The sequence below is a fragment of the Cyrtonyx montezumae genome, unplaced genomic scaffold (assembly GCF_038088225.1).
Source record: "Cyrtonyx montezumae isolate F1298 unplaced genomic scaffold, pur_monq_1.0 scaffold_3, whole genome shotgun sequence".
Lineage (NCBI taxonomy): Eukaryota > Metazoa > Chordata > Aves > Galliformes > Odontophoridae > Cyrtonyx > Cyrtonyx montezumae.
In genome coordinates, this window is record NW_027072034.1 from 24,019,941 (window position 1) to 24,038,346 (window position 18,406).

Here is an 18,406-nt window from a genome sequence, read left to right on the forward strand (position 1 = left end):
TAATGCCTCAAGTATATATATTAAGTCAGACAAACCTAGCAATGAGTTTTACATAGTAAAATATATAATTCTGCATATTAAGAGTGAACCACTTTAATGTATCTATTTACAGCTAAGATTAGACTTCTTATTGACATGGATTACTTCAAATTTGTTTGATATTAGTTATATTATCTTTAGTTTTATCCTGATCAAAAATATATACTGTCGCTGATGGAGTGATGAAACACTTTCCTTAAATTCTAGTCATTGAGTTATGTCTTAAATGTTTGCAGGCACATGTCAGTGTGGCAGGTGTAAATGTGTAAACTCAGGAGGAAGTGGACTGGTCTATGGTAAATTTTGTGAATGTGACGACAGAGAATGCATAGATGATGAGACTGAAGAGATTTGTACAGGTATGTGTTTCAGTTAGTACAGTAAGACTGGAGATGATGAAGGTAGTCTGTTATAAAATTATTACATAAACATAAAACATGTTTCTAATGAATGTATGAATTAAAACAAAAACAGTGCTTCTAGCAGATTTAAAGTTAAAATTTGAGATGCAAAAATGAGGTAGAAAGGAGGTTAGAGAATGAAGAAACTCTTCCACATCCTTCCATTTTTGAAAGAGCTAATTTTCTAGTGTACTTCATATCCTACTGCAGCTGTCTTTGGTAGAAAATAAGTAACATGAATGTTTTGTGGCACAGATGACAGTGAGAGGGAAGGTCAGGGAGAAAGCAGAAGAAAAATTAGAAAATAAAAACAGGTTTTTATGAATTTTGGGCAAGAAAGCAAAATTTAGAAAGGAATGAGAATAAATGTGAGATGAGAACTCAGAAGCAATTTAGGAGATAAAATGTGAATGGAACAAAAGAATAAGATCTTCATCTGTGGTAGAAAACACAGGAGAATAAGATGAACTCTGCTGTAAGAGTGCAAACAAGATCAAAATTGTGCTTTCATTTCATTATAAATTAGGAACCTAGCAATTAAATACTGTGTAATACACAGCATTTCTAGCATTACAAATGCTGTTGCATATGTTAATAGGGAGGTTTGTTCTTGAAAGTTGCTACAAATATTTTACAAGCTATGCATATGCATATGGGAGTACCCAGCACTACACTTAGAATATTCATTCTCTGATAATAGTGTATGCCTTGCATGAGTGTGTATGTAAAAAGACAAACTAATTGAATCCAAAATCTTTATCTGTCTCAATGCTTACAGGGAAAACAAAATAAATTGTATTTATTCATGTGTCCTTTATGGCAGCAAGAACTACATTTTTTTTTCCCATGGGATTAGGTAAGGATTTTAAATGCAAGTAATTATGTAGAATGGTCCTCTGAAGTCCACATCTAGGAGTGGAGGACAGTATTTCTGGTAAAATAAAATTAGCGGAAGGCGATAGTATTTAAGTGTTAATGATCCAATTTACATTTATTTGCTTGTAAACAGTGGATGTGGTACCAACTGTGATACAAATTCATCACTTAGTTCCAGTAAATTCTCCTGGAGTTTTTGTCAGTTTTTCTCTCTGCGTTGCTGCTGATTGACATTGTTAGTCTTTTCGTAGTATTTTATTTCACCCTGTTTCATCCACTGGCACCATGTTAAAAAACAATACAGGTGAATCTCTTAAGAAAACTAGTTTTATGTGCCTAATGATATCAAAGTATGTTGATGTATGTGGACAAAAAGGTTGGTGTATTCCATGCCTATGTAAGAATTGGAAAATCGTTTTCAGATTTTGGAATTCCTAAAACTTTCATACCTATGTAAGATTTGGAACCTTACAAAATAAAAATGAAAAATTATAGGCATGCTTTACTAGCTTGGATCACTGTAAGACTGCACTTAGTGTACGAGTGTTAGATTTTGCTTTGCTTTCTAAGATGAATGTTTCCAGAACATAAACTATATGTTCAATCAGAAAAAATTGGACAGTGCATGACCTGACAGGTCGAAGATGCACAGTTTTAAAGCAGAAGAAGCAGACCCTTCCCCCATGTATAGTTATGGTTTCTCTCTCCCACTCTGATGTTTACTTCAATATCTTTTATCCATTCTTTCCTTCCATGGGATTTCCATCATAGTACCGTTCAGATTTATTAATGAAGTAAAAAGAAATGGTGTTCCAACCCAGGCAAACTGTACTTATCTAGAAATGGTCTCTGACTGTCGGATGTTAGGGTTGTGATCAGTGGCACAGAGTCAAGTTGGAGGCCTGTACTTAGCAGTGCTCCTCAGGGGCTGGTGCTGGGTCTGGTCCTATTCAGCATCTTCATCAATCACCTTGATGAGGGGATAGAATCCACTATCAATTTGCTGATGATAGAAATCTGGGAGGAATGGCTGACACGCTGGAAGGCTGTGCTGCCATTCAGTGAGACCTGGACAGGCTGGAGAGCTGGGCAGAGAGGAATCAGATGAGGTTTAACAAAGCAAGTGTAGAGTCTTGCACCTAGGGAGGAATAACTGCATGCACTGATACAGGCTGGGGGAGACCTGCTGGAGAGAAGCTCTGAGGAGATGGACCTGAGTGTTCTGCTGGATGACAGGCTGGCCATGAGCCAGCAATGTGCCCTGGTGGCCAAGAAGACCAATTGTATCCTGGGATGGGTTAAAAAGAGCATGGCCAGCAGGTCAAGGGATATGATACTCCCCCTCTACTCTGCCCTGGTGAAACCTTGCCTGGAATATTGTGTCCAGTTCTGGGCTCCTCAGTACAGAAAAGACAGGGATAGACTTGTAAGAGTCCAGCAGAGGGATACAAATACAATAAAGGGCATGGAACACCTCCTTTATGAGGAAAGGCTGAGAGACCTGGGTCTGTTCTGCCTTGAAAAAAAAGAAGACTCAGAGGGGATCTGATCCATGTCTATAAATATCTAAGGAGAGGGATGCAAAGGGGCAAGGCTGGACTCTTCTCAGCAGTGTGTGGTGATAGGACGAGGGGAAATGGCCACAAAGTGATGCATAGGAAGTTCTGTACAAATGTGTGTGGGACCCGCCTGGATGCCTACCTGTGCAAACTGGGCTAGGGAGCTGCTTTAGCAGGGGGTTGGACTCCATTATCTCTGGAGGTCGCTTCCAACCCCTACAATTCTGTGTTTTTGTGATGATATGTGGTCATCACATATTCCTCATTTTCTTGCTATTTAATTTGAAAACATTGGGTCTAATTTGCAGTGGAATCATTAAGACAAACATACACACCAGAATATGCAGCTGAGATCAGTACAAGGTGCCTTACACATTTTATGTGCTCAAAAAATCCTGAATTACATTCAAGACCTGCCTGGACTCCTACCCATGCAACCTGGGCTAGGGTGCATTCTTTGTCAGGGGAGTCAGACTAGTTGATCTTTAGAGGTTTCTTCCAACCCCTACAATTCTGTGATTCAGTGATTCTGGTTGCTCTCACAGAGAGAATAACCTAATTGGTGCCTTTTCTGCTTTCACACTGCGTGTAGCACCTACTAAGTTGCTACATATTCTTTATTTCCCTTGAAGCATTCTGGAAATAGGAAGGTCTTGGAGACTGCTATTCAAAAAGACAAACTCAGGGGGAGTCAAGCTAAAAAATAATCAGAACTTTATATTTATACACATACTGTTAAGGCCTGCTGTGAGCTGGAGTTTTTTCCTGGAAAACCTTCCAATGCAAATCTTAAATATTGGATAACGTGCATTTTAATCTTTGCAGAAGTGGACTGCATTTTTAAGCAAAACATTTATTAGGTAAAGTACAGTTATAACAACATATCAAGCTTTTCATTTGAATTGTTTCAGCCACTTGTTTTTTTTTTTTTTCTGCTTCACTAGATATTTTAGGCTACACAAACTTTGGAATAAAATTGCAACATATTTTTCATGAAGTTTTAGCAAATTAAATTCTGATCCTGATCTTTTTTCTCTAAGGCTATGTGCTCTAATGGAGCAGCTTTATCTTCAGTCAAGGGCAAGAGGTAGTGTCAAACTGCATTATTTAGTTCATATTTTGGGACTATATGAATGTAAATTAAAGACAAAGTGGGTATGTTTTAATCTGCAATAATTGCCAACAGCTTAAATTAATTTACTTCATCATTTTTCCCCTTTTCTTGTCTGCTGTTTGAGAGCAACCTATTGATAATATGCAATATCATAAACTGTATTGATTGCTTAGTTATGTGTGTATTCTTTTCTGTTATCATTTCATGTCACCTAATAACTGTAGTGGAAATTCTATATATAATTCTAAACACAGGAAAAAAAAATGTATTCCATAGGTCTAAACTTAGTCTATGACAGTTACTGACTATATATCAACTGAGTATGTTCTGAAGGAGACAACAATGCTTAATATACTTGAGTGAAAGAAGGACAAGATCCTGACTTGCTCCTGTATCCTTCTAGTAATTAAATTAATGTATTGCTTTAAGATTAATAGGAGTTGCAGCTACTTAATTTCATTTATTTATTTACTTATTTATTTATTGTCATTGAAGCATGTGGTAGAAGTGCCTTAGTGGAAGAAAATGCTCAGTAGCCTGTTTCATGAAGTCTCAGATGACCCATGTATCTCCTCAACAGAAAAGTGCTTTACTTAAAACATTCATTTTACTAATTCTTATCTATCATGATCTGATTTATCTGTCTTCAAAATTGTTCTTGCTAGGTAAAAAGAGATGCCACATAAGGAATAGAGTTTGAAGTAAATCAATTTGTCTCTTTTGGACTTATCTGAAGAGTTGAAAACAGTGCCTTGTAAGATATGCGCAGTATTGTGGGCATGCACATCCCAATGTAATATTTAAGACATGCCGAAAAGTATGGAGCAGATATCTTTTGTTTTTCTTGACGTAGATACATGCAGTCTACAAATTGTTTTCTACTCTGAGTCTGTAAGTTAAAGTTTTTAAAAGTAAAAGTATCAAAACAGTTACAATGCTAATGTTTCATATGAGCTTGCCTCTTTCTCACTGTATAAAATTTGTTTTGGGTTAAGGCCATGGACAGTGTTACTGTGGAAACTGTTACTGTGAGGCTGGTTGGCATGGAGATAAATGTGAATTCCAGTGTGACATCACCCCTTGGGAGATCAAGAAAAGATGCACATCTCCAGATGGCAAAATATGCAGTAATAGAGGTGTGTCATTTGTGCATTTCTTTTACACATATTAAAATACATTACTTTTCTTTTAAAATATGTATTTACTGCAATAGGACATATAGGTCATTTTTGTTGATTATTTCTAGTTTGTTCTCACTTATTTAAACTGGAGCATACATTTCCAAGTGAGTGGATGTATATCTCTGTTTCAATAAAAACTTATATATACATATACTCATTTTTAGATGAAGTTAACCCAAGACAGTAAAGGTTTTTTTTCATCCTTCATTTCTGTAAGACTGAGCAGAAAACTTCTCAGTATACCTCCACTGGTGAGAGACCCATTCTACTAAATCAGATATTAACAGACTTGACTTTGAATGGATCGGTGCTATAAGCAACAGAACAGTGTACCAACCTATTCTTTAAGAACAACAAGCACCAACAACTTGAGAAAATGAAGACGGAAAGCCCTTTTTTTTTCTCTCAATGAAACTTGAAAGAGCATCAAAGAAGTGTGCAGTAACTGTGCTGTAGAACACATATAGTTGGAAAGGTAGATTTGACACAATATATTTCTAGTTAGATTTTCCTTGCATCAAGTCCCAGAATTTTAATTTTTTGCCTTATATTTCTATTTAAACCTAACATTTTGGGGGAAAAAATAAACCAAAAACATAGCATAAAATAAGATTTAGTATTCACCAGCTGCTATGTTTGGCTTTATTGAACAAAGAGATAAAATAGCATATTACTTTTTGGCCAAAGTACAGAATATAAGTGTAAGTCTCATAGATACTTCTCTTAAAAACATCTCTGCTGACAAAACCTTCTGTATTGTGAACAATCTAATTATCCTGAGAGCATTTAGAAAACTTTATCTTTATTATGAGAAAATCTAAAGACTGGCTGAAATACAGATATCGTGTAAGCTCATTTAGTCTTGGCACAAAAAAAAAAAAAAGTAATTCTGGAAAAAATACACATAGAAATATTTCAGATTTAATTTGCACTGGAGAAATAATTTCTTGTCACATTTAATCTGAAATTTGAAATATGTCATTTTATGTGAAATTCATGTATTTTTCATCTTTATGTGATTTTATCCATATTAAAAATAGTGTAGGCTTTTGACTACATAAAGTCACTTCCCAGTGTTTCTACTCTCTTTATTCCTATTTACCTAGATTTCTATGTTTACAAACATTGTGATATTGGTACAGTTCATCTTGTCTTGCCCATTCTAAAATTAAATATTGAAGCGTATCTCACTGTTTAGTGTTTACCTCAGTGCTAAAATGGGTAAATTATTTCTCTCTCTCCACCATCTAGTTGATCATCTGAGACCAGATGTGAACGTTATATATTTTTTTAACTTTGATGGGATGGTGCTTTGCATTCTAATATCCAAGACATCTGATCCAAATTCAGTTTGAAGTTGTTTCTGTGAGAATAAATCATTCTCCAGAAGTATTTCCAAATAAGTTTCTGTCATGTATAATATTTTCCTTTCTTATTGTGAACAGTGGGATGTGGTCATGAATACTGACTTGGGAAAAGTGGAAAAGTATCATTTTCAAGTAGATCTGTGCTGGTATTCCTGTTAGCAAAAATTTAACTTCTCACTTATTTTTGTCTGCATTAGAATTTCCTTTTTTTTTCTAGTATAAATGTTTATGATTAATATTCATTATTTATCCAGATTACCTAAGCCCAAATCATTCAAACAGCATTGATGTATATTCTTATTATTTTCAGTGCCAATTATTGTTGATATCAAAGATTTTCTACTGTTCTGGGTATTACAATTTTTGTTGAATCCTAATGAGGCTCTACCACAAGAAAAACTTGAAGCAAACTTGCCCGTATGAAGTATTACTGCTAAATAATTATGGAAAGTTTTAAATCATAGAAGTTGAACATACACTCACAATTAACATTTGCAGTATTGTCATTAAACACTCCCATAAGAGCAGAAAATTAACATGAAAATTTTTGCAGTCGAACTATTAATACTCTAAGTTGCTAAGTTAATTTTGTCTCTCCCTCTCCTATTTTCTGATTCCTAGGCACATGTGTATGTGGAGAATGTACATGCCATGATGTGGACCCAACTGGTGACTGGGGAGATATTCATGGAGATACTTGTGAGTGTGATGAAAGAAACTGCAAAGCAGTGTATGATAGATATTCTGATGACTTTTGTTCAGGTAAGAGGAATGAAAAAAGGAACTCATGTGTCTCTGTAGTAGAAGTGCTCAACTGGCCTGGTCTTGCTCTTCCTTTTGTCTTCAGTTCTCATTTTCCCTAGCTTTAATTACACCAAGCTGAAGTTGTTTTTGGCTTTAGCTGTTTTTTGTTTGTTTGTTTTAGAGGGGTGGGCTTTTAAACTTAAAGACATAATTTTGTAATATAGATAGTAGATATAGATATAGACATTTTCTTTCAAAATAAAAAAAAATCTTAAAGCTTTTTTTCCCTCTGTAACTATCAACTATTTTTATGTGAGCAATTCCTTTCTAATACTATAGTCTTCAGTGTAGTCAGATAAAATGGAGAATGTCTGAAATTTTAAAATACATATCTTATATTGAGAAAATTTAAATTTGATCATACTTGTTATTGCATATCCAAATAAGAGAACATATAACCAATTAGCAACCTGTCAGTGAGTACATGTGCAAACAAGGAACAGAAAAGGAGGCTTTGAACACTTTTCAAGGAAAAGAAATAACTGAAGTAACGAGAAATTGTTCTTTTGAGCTTAGTAATACAAGTAGACCAGGCTGCTCTGACAGCTTGTAGAATGTTCGTTTCCATTTTCTCCCTTTGAACTGATAAGTGAATATGTTTAATAAATGTAATGTAAGCCAATATTAAGTTTCAAATATTGTTAGACAGAGATATGAAAGGAACATTTGATTTACAGTTTTCAAGAAAGTGCCACACTGACAAGTGCAGATCTGATCAATGCTTTGAAGTCCTGTATCCAGTGAATGATGGCTATATGAACAGTGTGAAAGATCATAGAGTCATTGAGGGGAAGACCTTCAAAATCACCTAGTTAAGATCATCAAGTTCAGTCGTCAACTTGACCTACCAATTGCCATCACTATACTATGTCATTTATTGCCACATCCATGTGACTCTTAAAAATGTGCAGTGATGGAGACTCCAAACTCTTCCCTCAGCAGCATATTCCAATATCTAACCACTCTCTCCATGAAGAAATGTTGTCTAATATTCAATCTAATCCTTCCCTGGCACAACTTGAAGCCACTGTCTTGCATTCCACCTCTTGTTTCCTGAAAGAAAATACTGATACTCTCCTCACTACAAAATTCTTTCAGACAGTTGTTGAGTGATGAAGTCTTCCCTCAGCTTCCGATTCTTCAGACCAAACAATCCCAGTTACCACACTTGCTCCTGATCTGTCTCACAGATTTAACCTGCAGTCACAGCTCATGAAAATAAGTATTTCATTTTGTAGCAAGGAATTTCCGTGCTTGTGCCTAAGCTTTCTTCATCTTGCACAAGGAACCTTTTGTATGGTCAGAATCCCTCAGCTTCATGCAAAGAGACTCACAATTAAGGGAGCTGGGCAACTTGAGTTTACTTCATCTGGGTATGTTAGCGTTCAGATATAGGAAATGCATTGTCTGGTTGGCATTCCAGATTCAATCCTTAGGGTGGCTCCATCTCTAACAACTTGGATGTCACCCTTATTTAAAGAAACTGTCCTTAAAAGGTTTTGTTTCAATTGATTGCTTTTCCTGAAATCAGTATGCAAAGTGAAAGTTGCATTTATGTTGTATTTAGACATGGCCAGGAAGTGTCAGGGTAGCTAAGGAGATTCCAAAAACACATCTGACTGCCCTATTGTCAGCGGTTTGCAGATACGAGGATTGATCATGCCCAGAATTTTGTTACATGCATGTTGTTATGTAGTAGAATGCAATAGGTTGAGGCTTGGAATTGGTGTGGAATTGGTTGCATCAATGGATCACACTGACTGCAAGTATATGAAAGATGTATTAGTACATTACTTGGAGAATATGCTGCAGCTGTGGTAGAAAAACAAAATCAAAAACAAAAACATAAAGGTGAGTGAAATTTTAATTTTTGATGGCCCCACTTCTCCAGACAATGGGAAAATTAAAAAATAAAGGAAATGTAGCTCAAATGACATGATATGCAAGTTATTGTGAGAAAAAAAAAAAGTAGGTGTAATGAGTTGATTGTACTTTTGCCAAACTGATTCTTTAATGAAACCAGAAATTTGATGGCGTTCTTTTAATCATCAAGATTTAAAGCCTGTCATCAGCATGAAAGCTAATCTTAAGCTATATTCATTGCAAAGGTCATGGACAGTGCAATTGTGGAAGGTGTGACTGTAAAGAAGGATGGACAGGGAAGAAGTGTGAACATCCACAGTCTTGTCCATTGTCAGCTGAGGAAAGTGCTAAGAAATGCAAAGGAAATTCTAATTTACCTTGCTCTGGAAGAGGTAAGCAAATTTCTGGTAGAATTTTCATGCTCTCAAAGTACACTCCCAGTAAAAAATATTTACAGATGTCCAACATTATTGGTACTGAAAAATATGAACTTTCTTGGACCAATGTGCATAAGTGAGACTTGCTTAACTTTTGAGATACTAGAAGGGAGTAGATAATATGAAGGTGGAAGAGGGGTTGGAACTTGATGATCTTTAAGATCCCTTCCAACCCAAACTATTCTATGATTCTAGAGTAAATGAATATATGTTTGCGGATTTTTCAAGGAAACTTTGAAGATTGCTGCAGTTTTGACAAGGATATATTAAAAAGGTGGAGCTGTTCTTTTTAGTCTTTGACAAAACCAGTTTTCAGTCTGTGTAAAATGTGGTGGCGCCATTGTCACAGAGCTGTGCAGATTCATACTGACAAACAATGTTTCCTAACGAATCAAGGACTGATTTTGAAAACACTGTTGTTCGTTTTTCTAATTAGCCCCTGGTTTTTAATTTATGAACATTTCTTAGTGACACTGTAGTCTTTCCAAATCTTTGAAAACAATAATACACAATCTCATACATACAACTGAAGTTCAAGATGTAAGCAAAAGGAGACATTGTTCTGAAGGAAAAGGACTTGCTAATTTTCATCTGTCAAAGTGTGAAATGTGTTTCTCATAAATAGAAGAGAAAAAAAGTAAACACAACACAGACTTGTGGTAATTGAAGTTGTTATGCCTACTTAAGCATTTGCTGGGAAAGGTCTAAAGCTGGTCTTGAATTATTGCATTTGACCCTAAATGTTATTTCATTTGCAATTTCTCCCTTCACAAATACTGTTTAACGTAGCCATAAATTGTGCACTGTCTACCTAAGTTAGTGCAGAAATAATCATATTTATATATTCCTGTAAATATATAACAACTCATAAGTTAATAAATGCAGCATTAACTATCTCTTAAAAAATACACAAATCAGCAGTTGTTGCTTTCTTTTTTTTTTTTTTTTCTGTTGTTGTGCTAGAATTTTCTGCTGGATTAAACCACTCTAGTACTGCTAAAAATTCTCAAAGGAATTTTTGAGTACGAATTAAATGTAACGTACATTTGAATATTTTATTGTTCGTTATTGCATTAATTATAACTAAAAGAAAAAAAGACTTTGAATTTGATTTATTATTTTATATATTTTTATTTTTTAATACAGACTCACTGTTGTCCTGTTCTGATTGGAATTTGAATGTTTATTTCCTCATTTGCTGTGTTGTGTACATAGAACATTTGGAGACAGTAATATGATTTTTACAACAAAGGCTGAAATCAGTATTCTTGGTTAAAAAAAAAAAGCATCACACACTTTGAGTCAAATAGCAGAGAAAAAGAGATGATCATAAGGACAATTGAATATGAATAAAAACGGAGTTTTAAAATATAATTCATATTTTTTTTCTGTTTATATTTTAAATTTAGAAAAAAGAATGCCTTTTAGGATTCTGGGGCTTTTCTTTGGAGACTGACCTTCCTGAATTCTCCTTTCTTCCACTGTAATCTGAATTAAAAAAAAAAAAAGTTTCTGTACATCTGAAAGGATATATATGTTTATTTCCTATGAAAACTTATCACTGAGCCTGTACATTTATATTCCTTGGTCTGATATGCAAATCCTACTACTTACCATTATATTTTGTCATGGACAAAACTCATACAAGTGAAGGAAACAATTTAAAGATATCCATTCAAGCACAGCTACTGTCAAGTCTTCTGGGAGAGGGAAAGGCATTGGACTTGCAAAACAAGCCTCAGTTTTTCTGAAGTAAGTTGAAAGCATACTGTGACAAGGAAGAGGAAGTTCCAAAGAAAATGAAAACATTTTCTTCCCATTTGAACATTAGTATTTTGATCACCTTCTTGTAATATTTTTCAGTTGACTATGGCACGAGGACAAAAAAGAGTATATCTACTGTGCTGCTGGAGAAGTACAGAATGTCCTTATTTAACAGGATCTGGTAGTAAGGCTGGTCGTGTATGGAGTCGAGTGTAGAAAGGAAAGCCCAGAGAGGTAGCAGTAGTTTATGTCTTTGCCTTGTATTTTGTGTCCCTGAAGAATGATTTCTGCACACCTTTATCTTTTGTTTCTGGGTTAGCCAACAGTGATTCTGACAGCTCTTTTGCAATCACTTTTATGCTCTTGAATGAAGAGTCCTCATTTTCCTTAGTCACTCACAGGAATAACATGCTGTTTCATGGGTGCTGCTGAAAGAAATATACTTCAGCATGGTCTTCCATTTCTTAGTTGTTTTACGTAGGTAGAGATTTATATTGACATACTGAACTGGAAGTGGGAATTCCTATACTCTCAAATGATGCAATAAAGACAGAGGAACTATATATTCTCTCAGTTACATTAATCAGGCTGTTTTTACTTTCAGTAGTTCCAGTTACACATGTAATAGAGAAGGATTAGTCAAGGATCAGGTAACAGTTTTGGGAATACAAATATGCTGTCACTAGGTATTTCCAAAAATTACTTTTCTTTAAAAATCTCATTGAAGAGGAGGAGAGATTCAAGTGGGATTCATTCAGATAAAATGAATGATACCTTCTACACTTTTATTCCTAAGAGTGTTTTTAATCACTTGCTCCATGAATTTTCATGATAGATATAATATTTTAATAATAAGATACTATGCCATTTAAGAATATGCCATTCAAGGCCAGTGTCAGAGATAAAGGAGAAGACATAGTAAAAAAAATCTTATGGTAAGGAACAAAGAGATTGTTTATTATTATCAGTATTAAGGGACAAGGCAAAACACTTTTCTATCTTTACAATGCACATCACTCACTTCAGTATTCCCCTAGGGCAAAAGTCAGATGTCGAAATAATTTTTACAGAAAGGCTTTGAGTAAGAGAAATGAAAATAAAAGTAGGTTTTGAGAATTCTAGATAAGAGCTTTCTTATTTGGTGTTTTTTTTTGTTTTTTGTTTTTTTTTATGATGATAATCTTGTAATCATCACTTATCTTGAGTGATGGCAACCATACCCTGGCAGTGATCCAATGACAGATAAATGACAAATCTCTTTATTGGTTCTGCCTTTTGCCATTTTAATCAGCTTTCTATAATGGTTTTAATCTATTTTTCATATGGAGAGAGTAAGACTATACCTATGAAATTTCCCTTTATACTTTATAAATATCTGAAATACAATTACTTTTTCATTCTGAAAAATATGTTATTTTTGCAAACTCTCTTAAATCTCATTTCCAAAATATTACTCTTATTATTTCATAAGTTATGCAGCACTTTGAATGTTTCCTGATCATTCAGTAACTTTGCTGTTTCCTCTTTATGTAGAATTATCAGAGGGTGACGAACTTATTGATAGAATAAGAATGCTCAAGGCGTTATTACAGACTCCTTATGACATGGGTGTCCAACGATTTGGCCTATCTGGATAACACTGAGTGAGGAGGAATTGTATCGGGCCACATATATGTTGGTGGCTATGAAAGTAATGCCTCCTATTTATTTCCACAGGAAGTACAACAAATACAAAGATCACAATACTGTTTGATGGACTAAATTCTCAGTTACAAAAAACCTATTTTTCAACACAGCCACCACCATTAGCTATGCATTTTCATCAGTGTCGTATGGAAGCCTGCATAATGCACTAGTAAAAATCTGCACCAGAAGAGGTAATCTACTGCTGCCTCTGAAATGCACTACCCACTGCCTCACTGCTCACATACACTGTTTGGTGATCATAAACCTTCAGTAAGCGTGGAGTAGTGTCAATGGGTGTCATTTTTTCATCATGGAGGAATTCAGTGGCACACTTTTGCTTCACATTCACTTCTGTGTCAGACACCAGTTTGTCAGACTGCCTCTCTGCTGCAACAAAATGTAATGGAATATTGATGGAAATGTTTGGCCATTACTGCCATACTAGTATTTCTCTCTGGCAAGAGAGGGCTTATAAAAGTCTGGTAAAGAGTCAAGTTTTGCACTTGGACATCTGATTGTAACTCTCTACGTTCAATTTGAAAATTTGCAGCGCATGTGTTTATGCTGACTGAATATGGAGTCACAAAAATATACAAAAATTGATGACTTTTTCAGCAATATTGAAACCTATTCTCAAATTCCTTTGTTACAACCAAAAGCACAGCTGCTGTTTTTTTGCTATTCATTGGATAGCATTCAGCCAATGCATCGAAATGCAAAATTTGCCATAACTTGAATTGATGCCCTGGTTTCAGCTCAGGCAACATTGATAGCACACTGACAGTTTGGTTGTAGCTGAGTAATGGATGTGTGCCCAGACTGGGTGTATGTGGTCCATGGACTGCCAGTTGATTGTCTACCTTACAGTGAACAGTGAGTCAGTCTCATGTGTTTAGTGTTGGATTCTGTAATGTATGTTGTTTGTCTGCAGGATGCCATCTCCTGATGTCTAGAAACAAATCTTAGGGACAAGGGCTCCTAAGATAACCCTAAAATGCAATGCCACTGTCCGCTGTTGCTAAGTATCGACAGTTTATGGGCTAGTTCAGCCTGATTCTGTGACAAGTGGTGCAGGGGACCCATGGACCCACGCCCCAGGAAAGGGGAAGTCGGAAAGGGAAAAGGGAAAAGGGAGATGGGCCTAGAAACAAAACAGCGGCAACGATCTGAGGAGGAAAGCTGATTTACTAAATAGATATCGGAAAGCAAAATAACACAATATAATACAATATAACTGGAACTGAATCAAATAAATAAAATGAGCAAAAGAGAGTGTCCAATAAACTGAAGGCCTTATGCTAACGCTGAAAGCGAGATGGCAGCGAGCACCCACTGCTGGGTTTATCCCTAAAGGAAAAAGAGAGTGTCTTGTGACACACAAACAGTTTTTATCTTTCCCTCTGAGCAGAAAGACGTAAAAATGCAAAATATTGCACAGTCCTCTGGGGAATATAGTCCTTCTTCTCTTCTGAGGCAGGTATAACCACGGAGCTGGAACATTAACTCTTTAGTTCTCAATGCACTACATGATGCTATGATGTGGAATACCAATACCAAAAATCATAAAACCATGACAAAAGTCCTAATTCTTTTAAACTTTTCCTAGCTGTACTGTTATGTATTATACATTTTGTGTTGCACTCAAACATAGGTCATCAAAGCCTTGGCTGACACAGCAAATGCTATAAATTCTAATTGATACAACATATTGTGTTGTGTAGAAGGAAAGAGAAGCCCTAGTGCAATTAGTTATATCTGTGCCTCAGCAGGTGTGAATGGAAACGTGGTACAAAGATATGTGCTAAATAGTAGGTTTAAGCAGAAGCAACTATGCCATTCCTTTTTGACCTTTGTGATATCTTGCATGAGTGATCATAAATATGCCTCATTCAGCTTGTAAATAATTCAGTTTTAGATCTTGAACTACTATAGCTTCATAGAAGCCTATGGAGGACATTGTTCAGTAGGTCATCAATATTTTTGAACTTGTACAAGCTGTAATATGGAAATGCACAGCTGATCACCTCTCTGGCAAGTAAATTTCCTCAGAGAGGGATGAAGCTTTAGAAATGTGCTGTTGAAATGTGTGAGATCATGGGAACCACTTCTGTGCTTTTAACACTGGAGATTTCTTTGCCAAAATTTTGTGACCACAGACTTCAGTTTCTTTACTTCTGAGTGTAGATATCAATTAAAGACCTTTGGGTTCCTATCTAGCACAACGCTAATAAAACTTACCAACAAAAATTTATTGTTTTTCTATTAAGTATCTAACGAAAAACATGATTTTTAATAATTATTGTTTATTAACTTGGTAAAGAGAGTTGATAGGGGAAGTTGTCATTTGAGTAATTCAGTATACATTATAGGAAGCCTGCTTTGGCAGGGAGGTTGGACTTGATCTCTAGAGATTCCTTTCAACCCTTACAATTCTGTGATTCTGTGATAAAGTTAGAGTAGAAAATTAAACAATCCTAAGGTAAAATCTAGGTTACCACCCCTGCTACCAGCTCTTTATTGCAGCCTCTTCCTATGCAAATTGTACTGTTTAATTGAAGTCCAAATTACTCCAATACGCATCATCTCTGAATTAGGCCTGCTGTTTTCATTCATTTTGCTTGACCTCTGCATTCTGAAGGAGATCTTAATTAAAGCACTGTAGTAGGCAGTCTGGCAGGATGTTATGTTATTAGCTGGCATTACAAGAACTAAACATAAATGCAACTCATGAGACCCAGTAAACATCACTAGCTTTCACCTCATCCATTCTGAGATTGAGCTCTGTTATTCATTTGCACACTTCAAGCAGAGCGGCACTTTTTCTAGACTAGTACATTAATGCTAGATGAGCTGCCATGACAGTGGTTGTTATGCAATTTTATATACACTTATGTATTGGGCTGAGCCTCCAAAGTCCACTTGTATAGTCTGCTGACATCAAAGAAAAAATTATGGGCAAGAAGTGGTGTCACCTTTTTTTTATTATTATTTTGAAGGAGCAGGAAAGGATTTGTCTATAAGAAGTTCAGATCACTGATTTTAAACTGTTTTTCTGATTCAGGCTCTACAGGCTCTGTATGAGCCATTTTTCTCCTTTAGCTGAAGCAAAAGCCTCATGAAGTTGCCTTTAGTTAGGAAAGCCAGTCTGAGCATGCTAAGAATATTTTATCTTTTTCCATGTTTCCATTTTTTAAAAATGCAATTGCCCTTTTATATGATTTTTTTTTTTTAGGATCCCAACACTGCGCTACTCCTCAAGAGAATACTGCTTATTTGTCAGTGACTCACCTTCAGCAATGGTTGTCATTCTTCTTGCCTTTTACTGTTGCCTTTTCAGGAGGCAGGAAGTAGAGGCAGGGGAACCAAGGGAGGATTGTAGGTCAAGAGAACATTTCATTTCTGCATTGAACCCATACTTACAGTGCTTATAGCTCAATAATAAATACATAGTTCAGGAAGTACTTTATCTCCACTTAAGGGCTTTTTAAAACTGTTCTGGTAGAAGCAGGATGTGTTGGAAGTTGCCTGTGTCTGAGATGTGGATGTTATTACAAGAGTAAAGTGTTTCTAAAAAAAAAAATTGTAATAGAGTATACAAATGCACTGAAATTTCCCACTGGTTTTCAGAGTGGGAAGTCTGAGAAGAGGCAAAGAACAGTGGAAAAGTATTGTGTCTATTTTAGGATGATACTTAAGAATTATAGCTGTGGGATAAAAGCAGCCAAAGAACTTTTATGGCTGACAGAGAAACTGCTATGAATTCCTCTTTACAGTGAAAATAACTTGACTTGCTCTTTTCCAATATAGCACTTTTTGATTCAAATATCTTTCAGTTTATTCTCAACTGTAAGAAAGACAGTGCAAGACAAAACAATTTCTGATCTTTAAATGGTTATGCAAGATGCAGGAACAATTATTTATAAATATATTATTTATAAGTTTATATAACAACATGACTATGTGAGTATTTATGCTGTTGTTTATTATGAGTAAGGATCAGAGAGCAGACTAACAAGTATTATGTGGTCTGCTACAGACAATCTGACCGAAAAAAGATCTAAACAAAACTTTTTGCAGACAGATTGAAGAAATCTCAATTTGTTGATTTCGTTACTCAGAGGCAAATTCAGATACCTTGATATCTCCTGAATAATCAAGAGAGTACAACACAAGTAATCCAGGAGATCTCTAGCATAATCAGAAGACATATTCATGACACAAGTAGGCCACCAAGGAAGACATTTTTTGCTGGACTTGTTACTCCAGAACAAGGATGCAGGGATGTGATGACTGATGACAGAACTGGCAGCAGAGGTAGTGGAGTTTAAAATCATTAAAAAGAATTGAGAAAAATTGCAATGCCAGATTGCAGGAGAGCTAATCTTCAGTTTTTTAGGGAGCTACTTGACAGAACACCATACCTTGCAGGGCAAAAGGGCTCAGTACAAATGATGATATTCAAGATAATCTCCTTGAAGTATGAATGCAGTCTATTTTTGTCAAGTATGTATGAACTACTGAGCATATCTGAGTTGAAATATGAAAATAAAGTAAGCAAAAGGACAAAACAAGAATAAGTTACTTGGGAGAAACATACGCTCTCTAAGAACGCAAGAATGAAGTTAAGAAAACCAAAACTCAGAACCGAAGAAGCAAGAGACATGAAGGATTGAAATAACTGTATCTATAAGCATATCAGCAAAAGGAAGACAAAGGAAAACGTGGTTATGCTGGTCTGTAGAGCAAGGACCCTAGAAACTAAGAGTTTGGAAAATACTGGGGTAGATTTTTCATGTTTGTAATTGGTAAGATCTGTCTTATCAGGCTACTAAGCCTGCAAAATAGGTCACTCCAAAAACAATGCTTGATTTTTACTTCCCTGGGAACTATAGTAGATAAAAAAGCACAACAACACTATTTGCTGGAGCAAATTCTCAGCTATAAAACATTATTTTACAACACAGTCACAATCATGAGCTATGCACTTTTGCCAGTGATGAAGAAGAGCCCTCATGCTGCACTCATAAAATTCTTCACCAGCACAGATGACCCCTTCACTGTCACCTCTGCTGCAAAAATACTGCCCACCATCTTACTGTGCTCAAATCCATTGTTTGGCCTCCATAAATGTTCAGAAAGTGTTGATGAATATCAATGGTTTCCATTTTTTCCTCATGGAGGAATTCAATTACTCCCCTTTGCTTTATACACATTTCCATGTCAGATGTAATTCTGTAAGATTGTCCCTGTGCTGCCATCTGTTGCATTTAAGAAATCCATGAGCCCAGATGGGATGGACATAAAGACACTGAAGA

At 35.7% G+C, this 18,406-nt stretch overlaps 1 protein-coding gene across 1 annotated transcript in view; it reads left to right on the forward strand.

Annotated features, from left to right (window-relative positions):
• The window catches only part of ITGBL1 (integrin subunit beta like 1), a 127,804-nt gene that overhangs the window by 55,113 nt on the left and 54,285 nt on the right, over window positions 1–18,406 (forward strand). Inside the window, exons 4-7 of the mRNA XM_065743209.1 lie at window positions 276–398; window positions 4,985–5,125; window positions 7,159–7,299; window positions 9,450–9,596. Coding sequence (XP_065599281.1) covers window positions 276–398; window positions 4,985–5,125; window positions 7,159–7,299; window positions 9,450–9,596 — 552 coding nt within the window. The remainder of the gene's footprint in view (window positions 1–275; window positions 399–4,984; window positions 5,126–7,158; window positions 7,300–9,449; window positions 9,597–18,406) is intronic.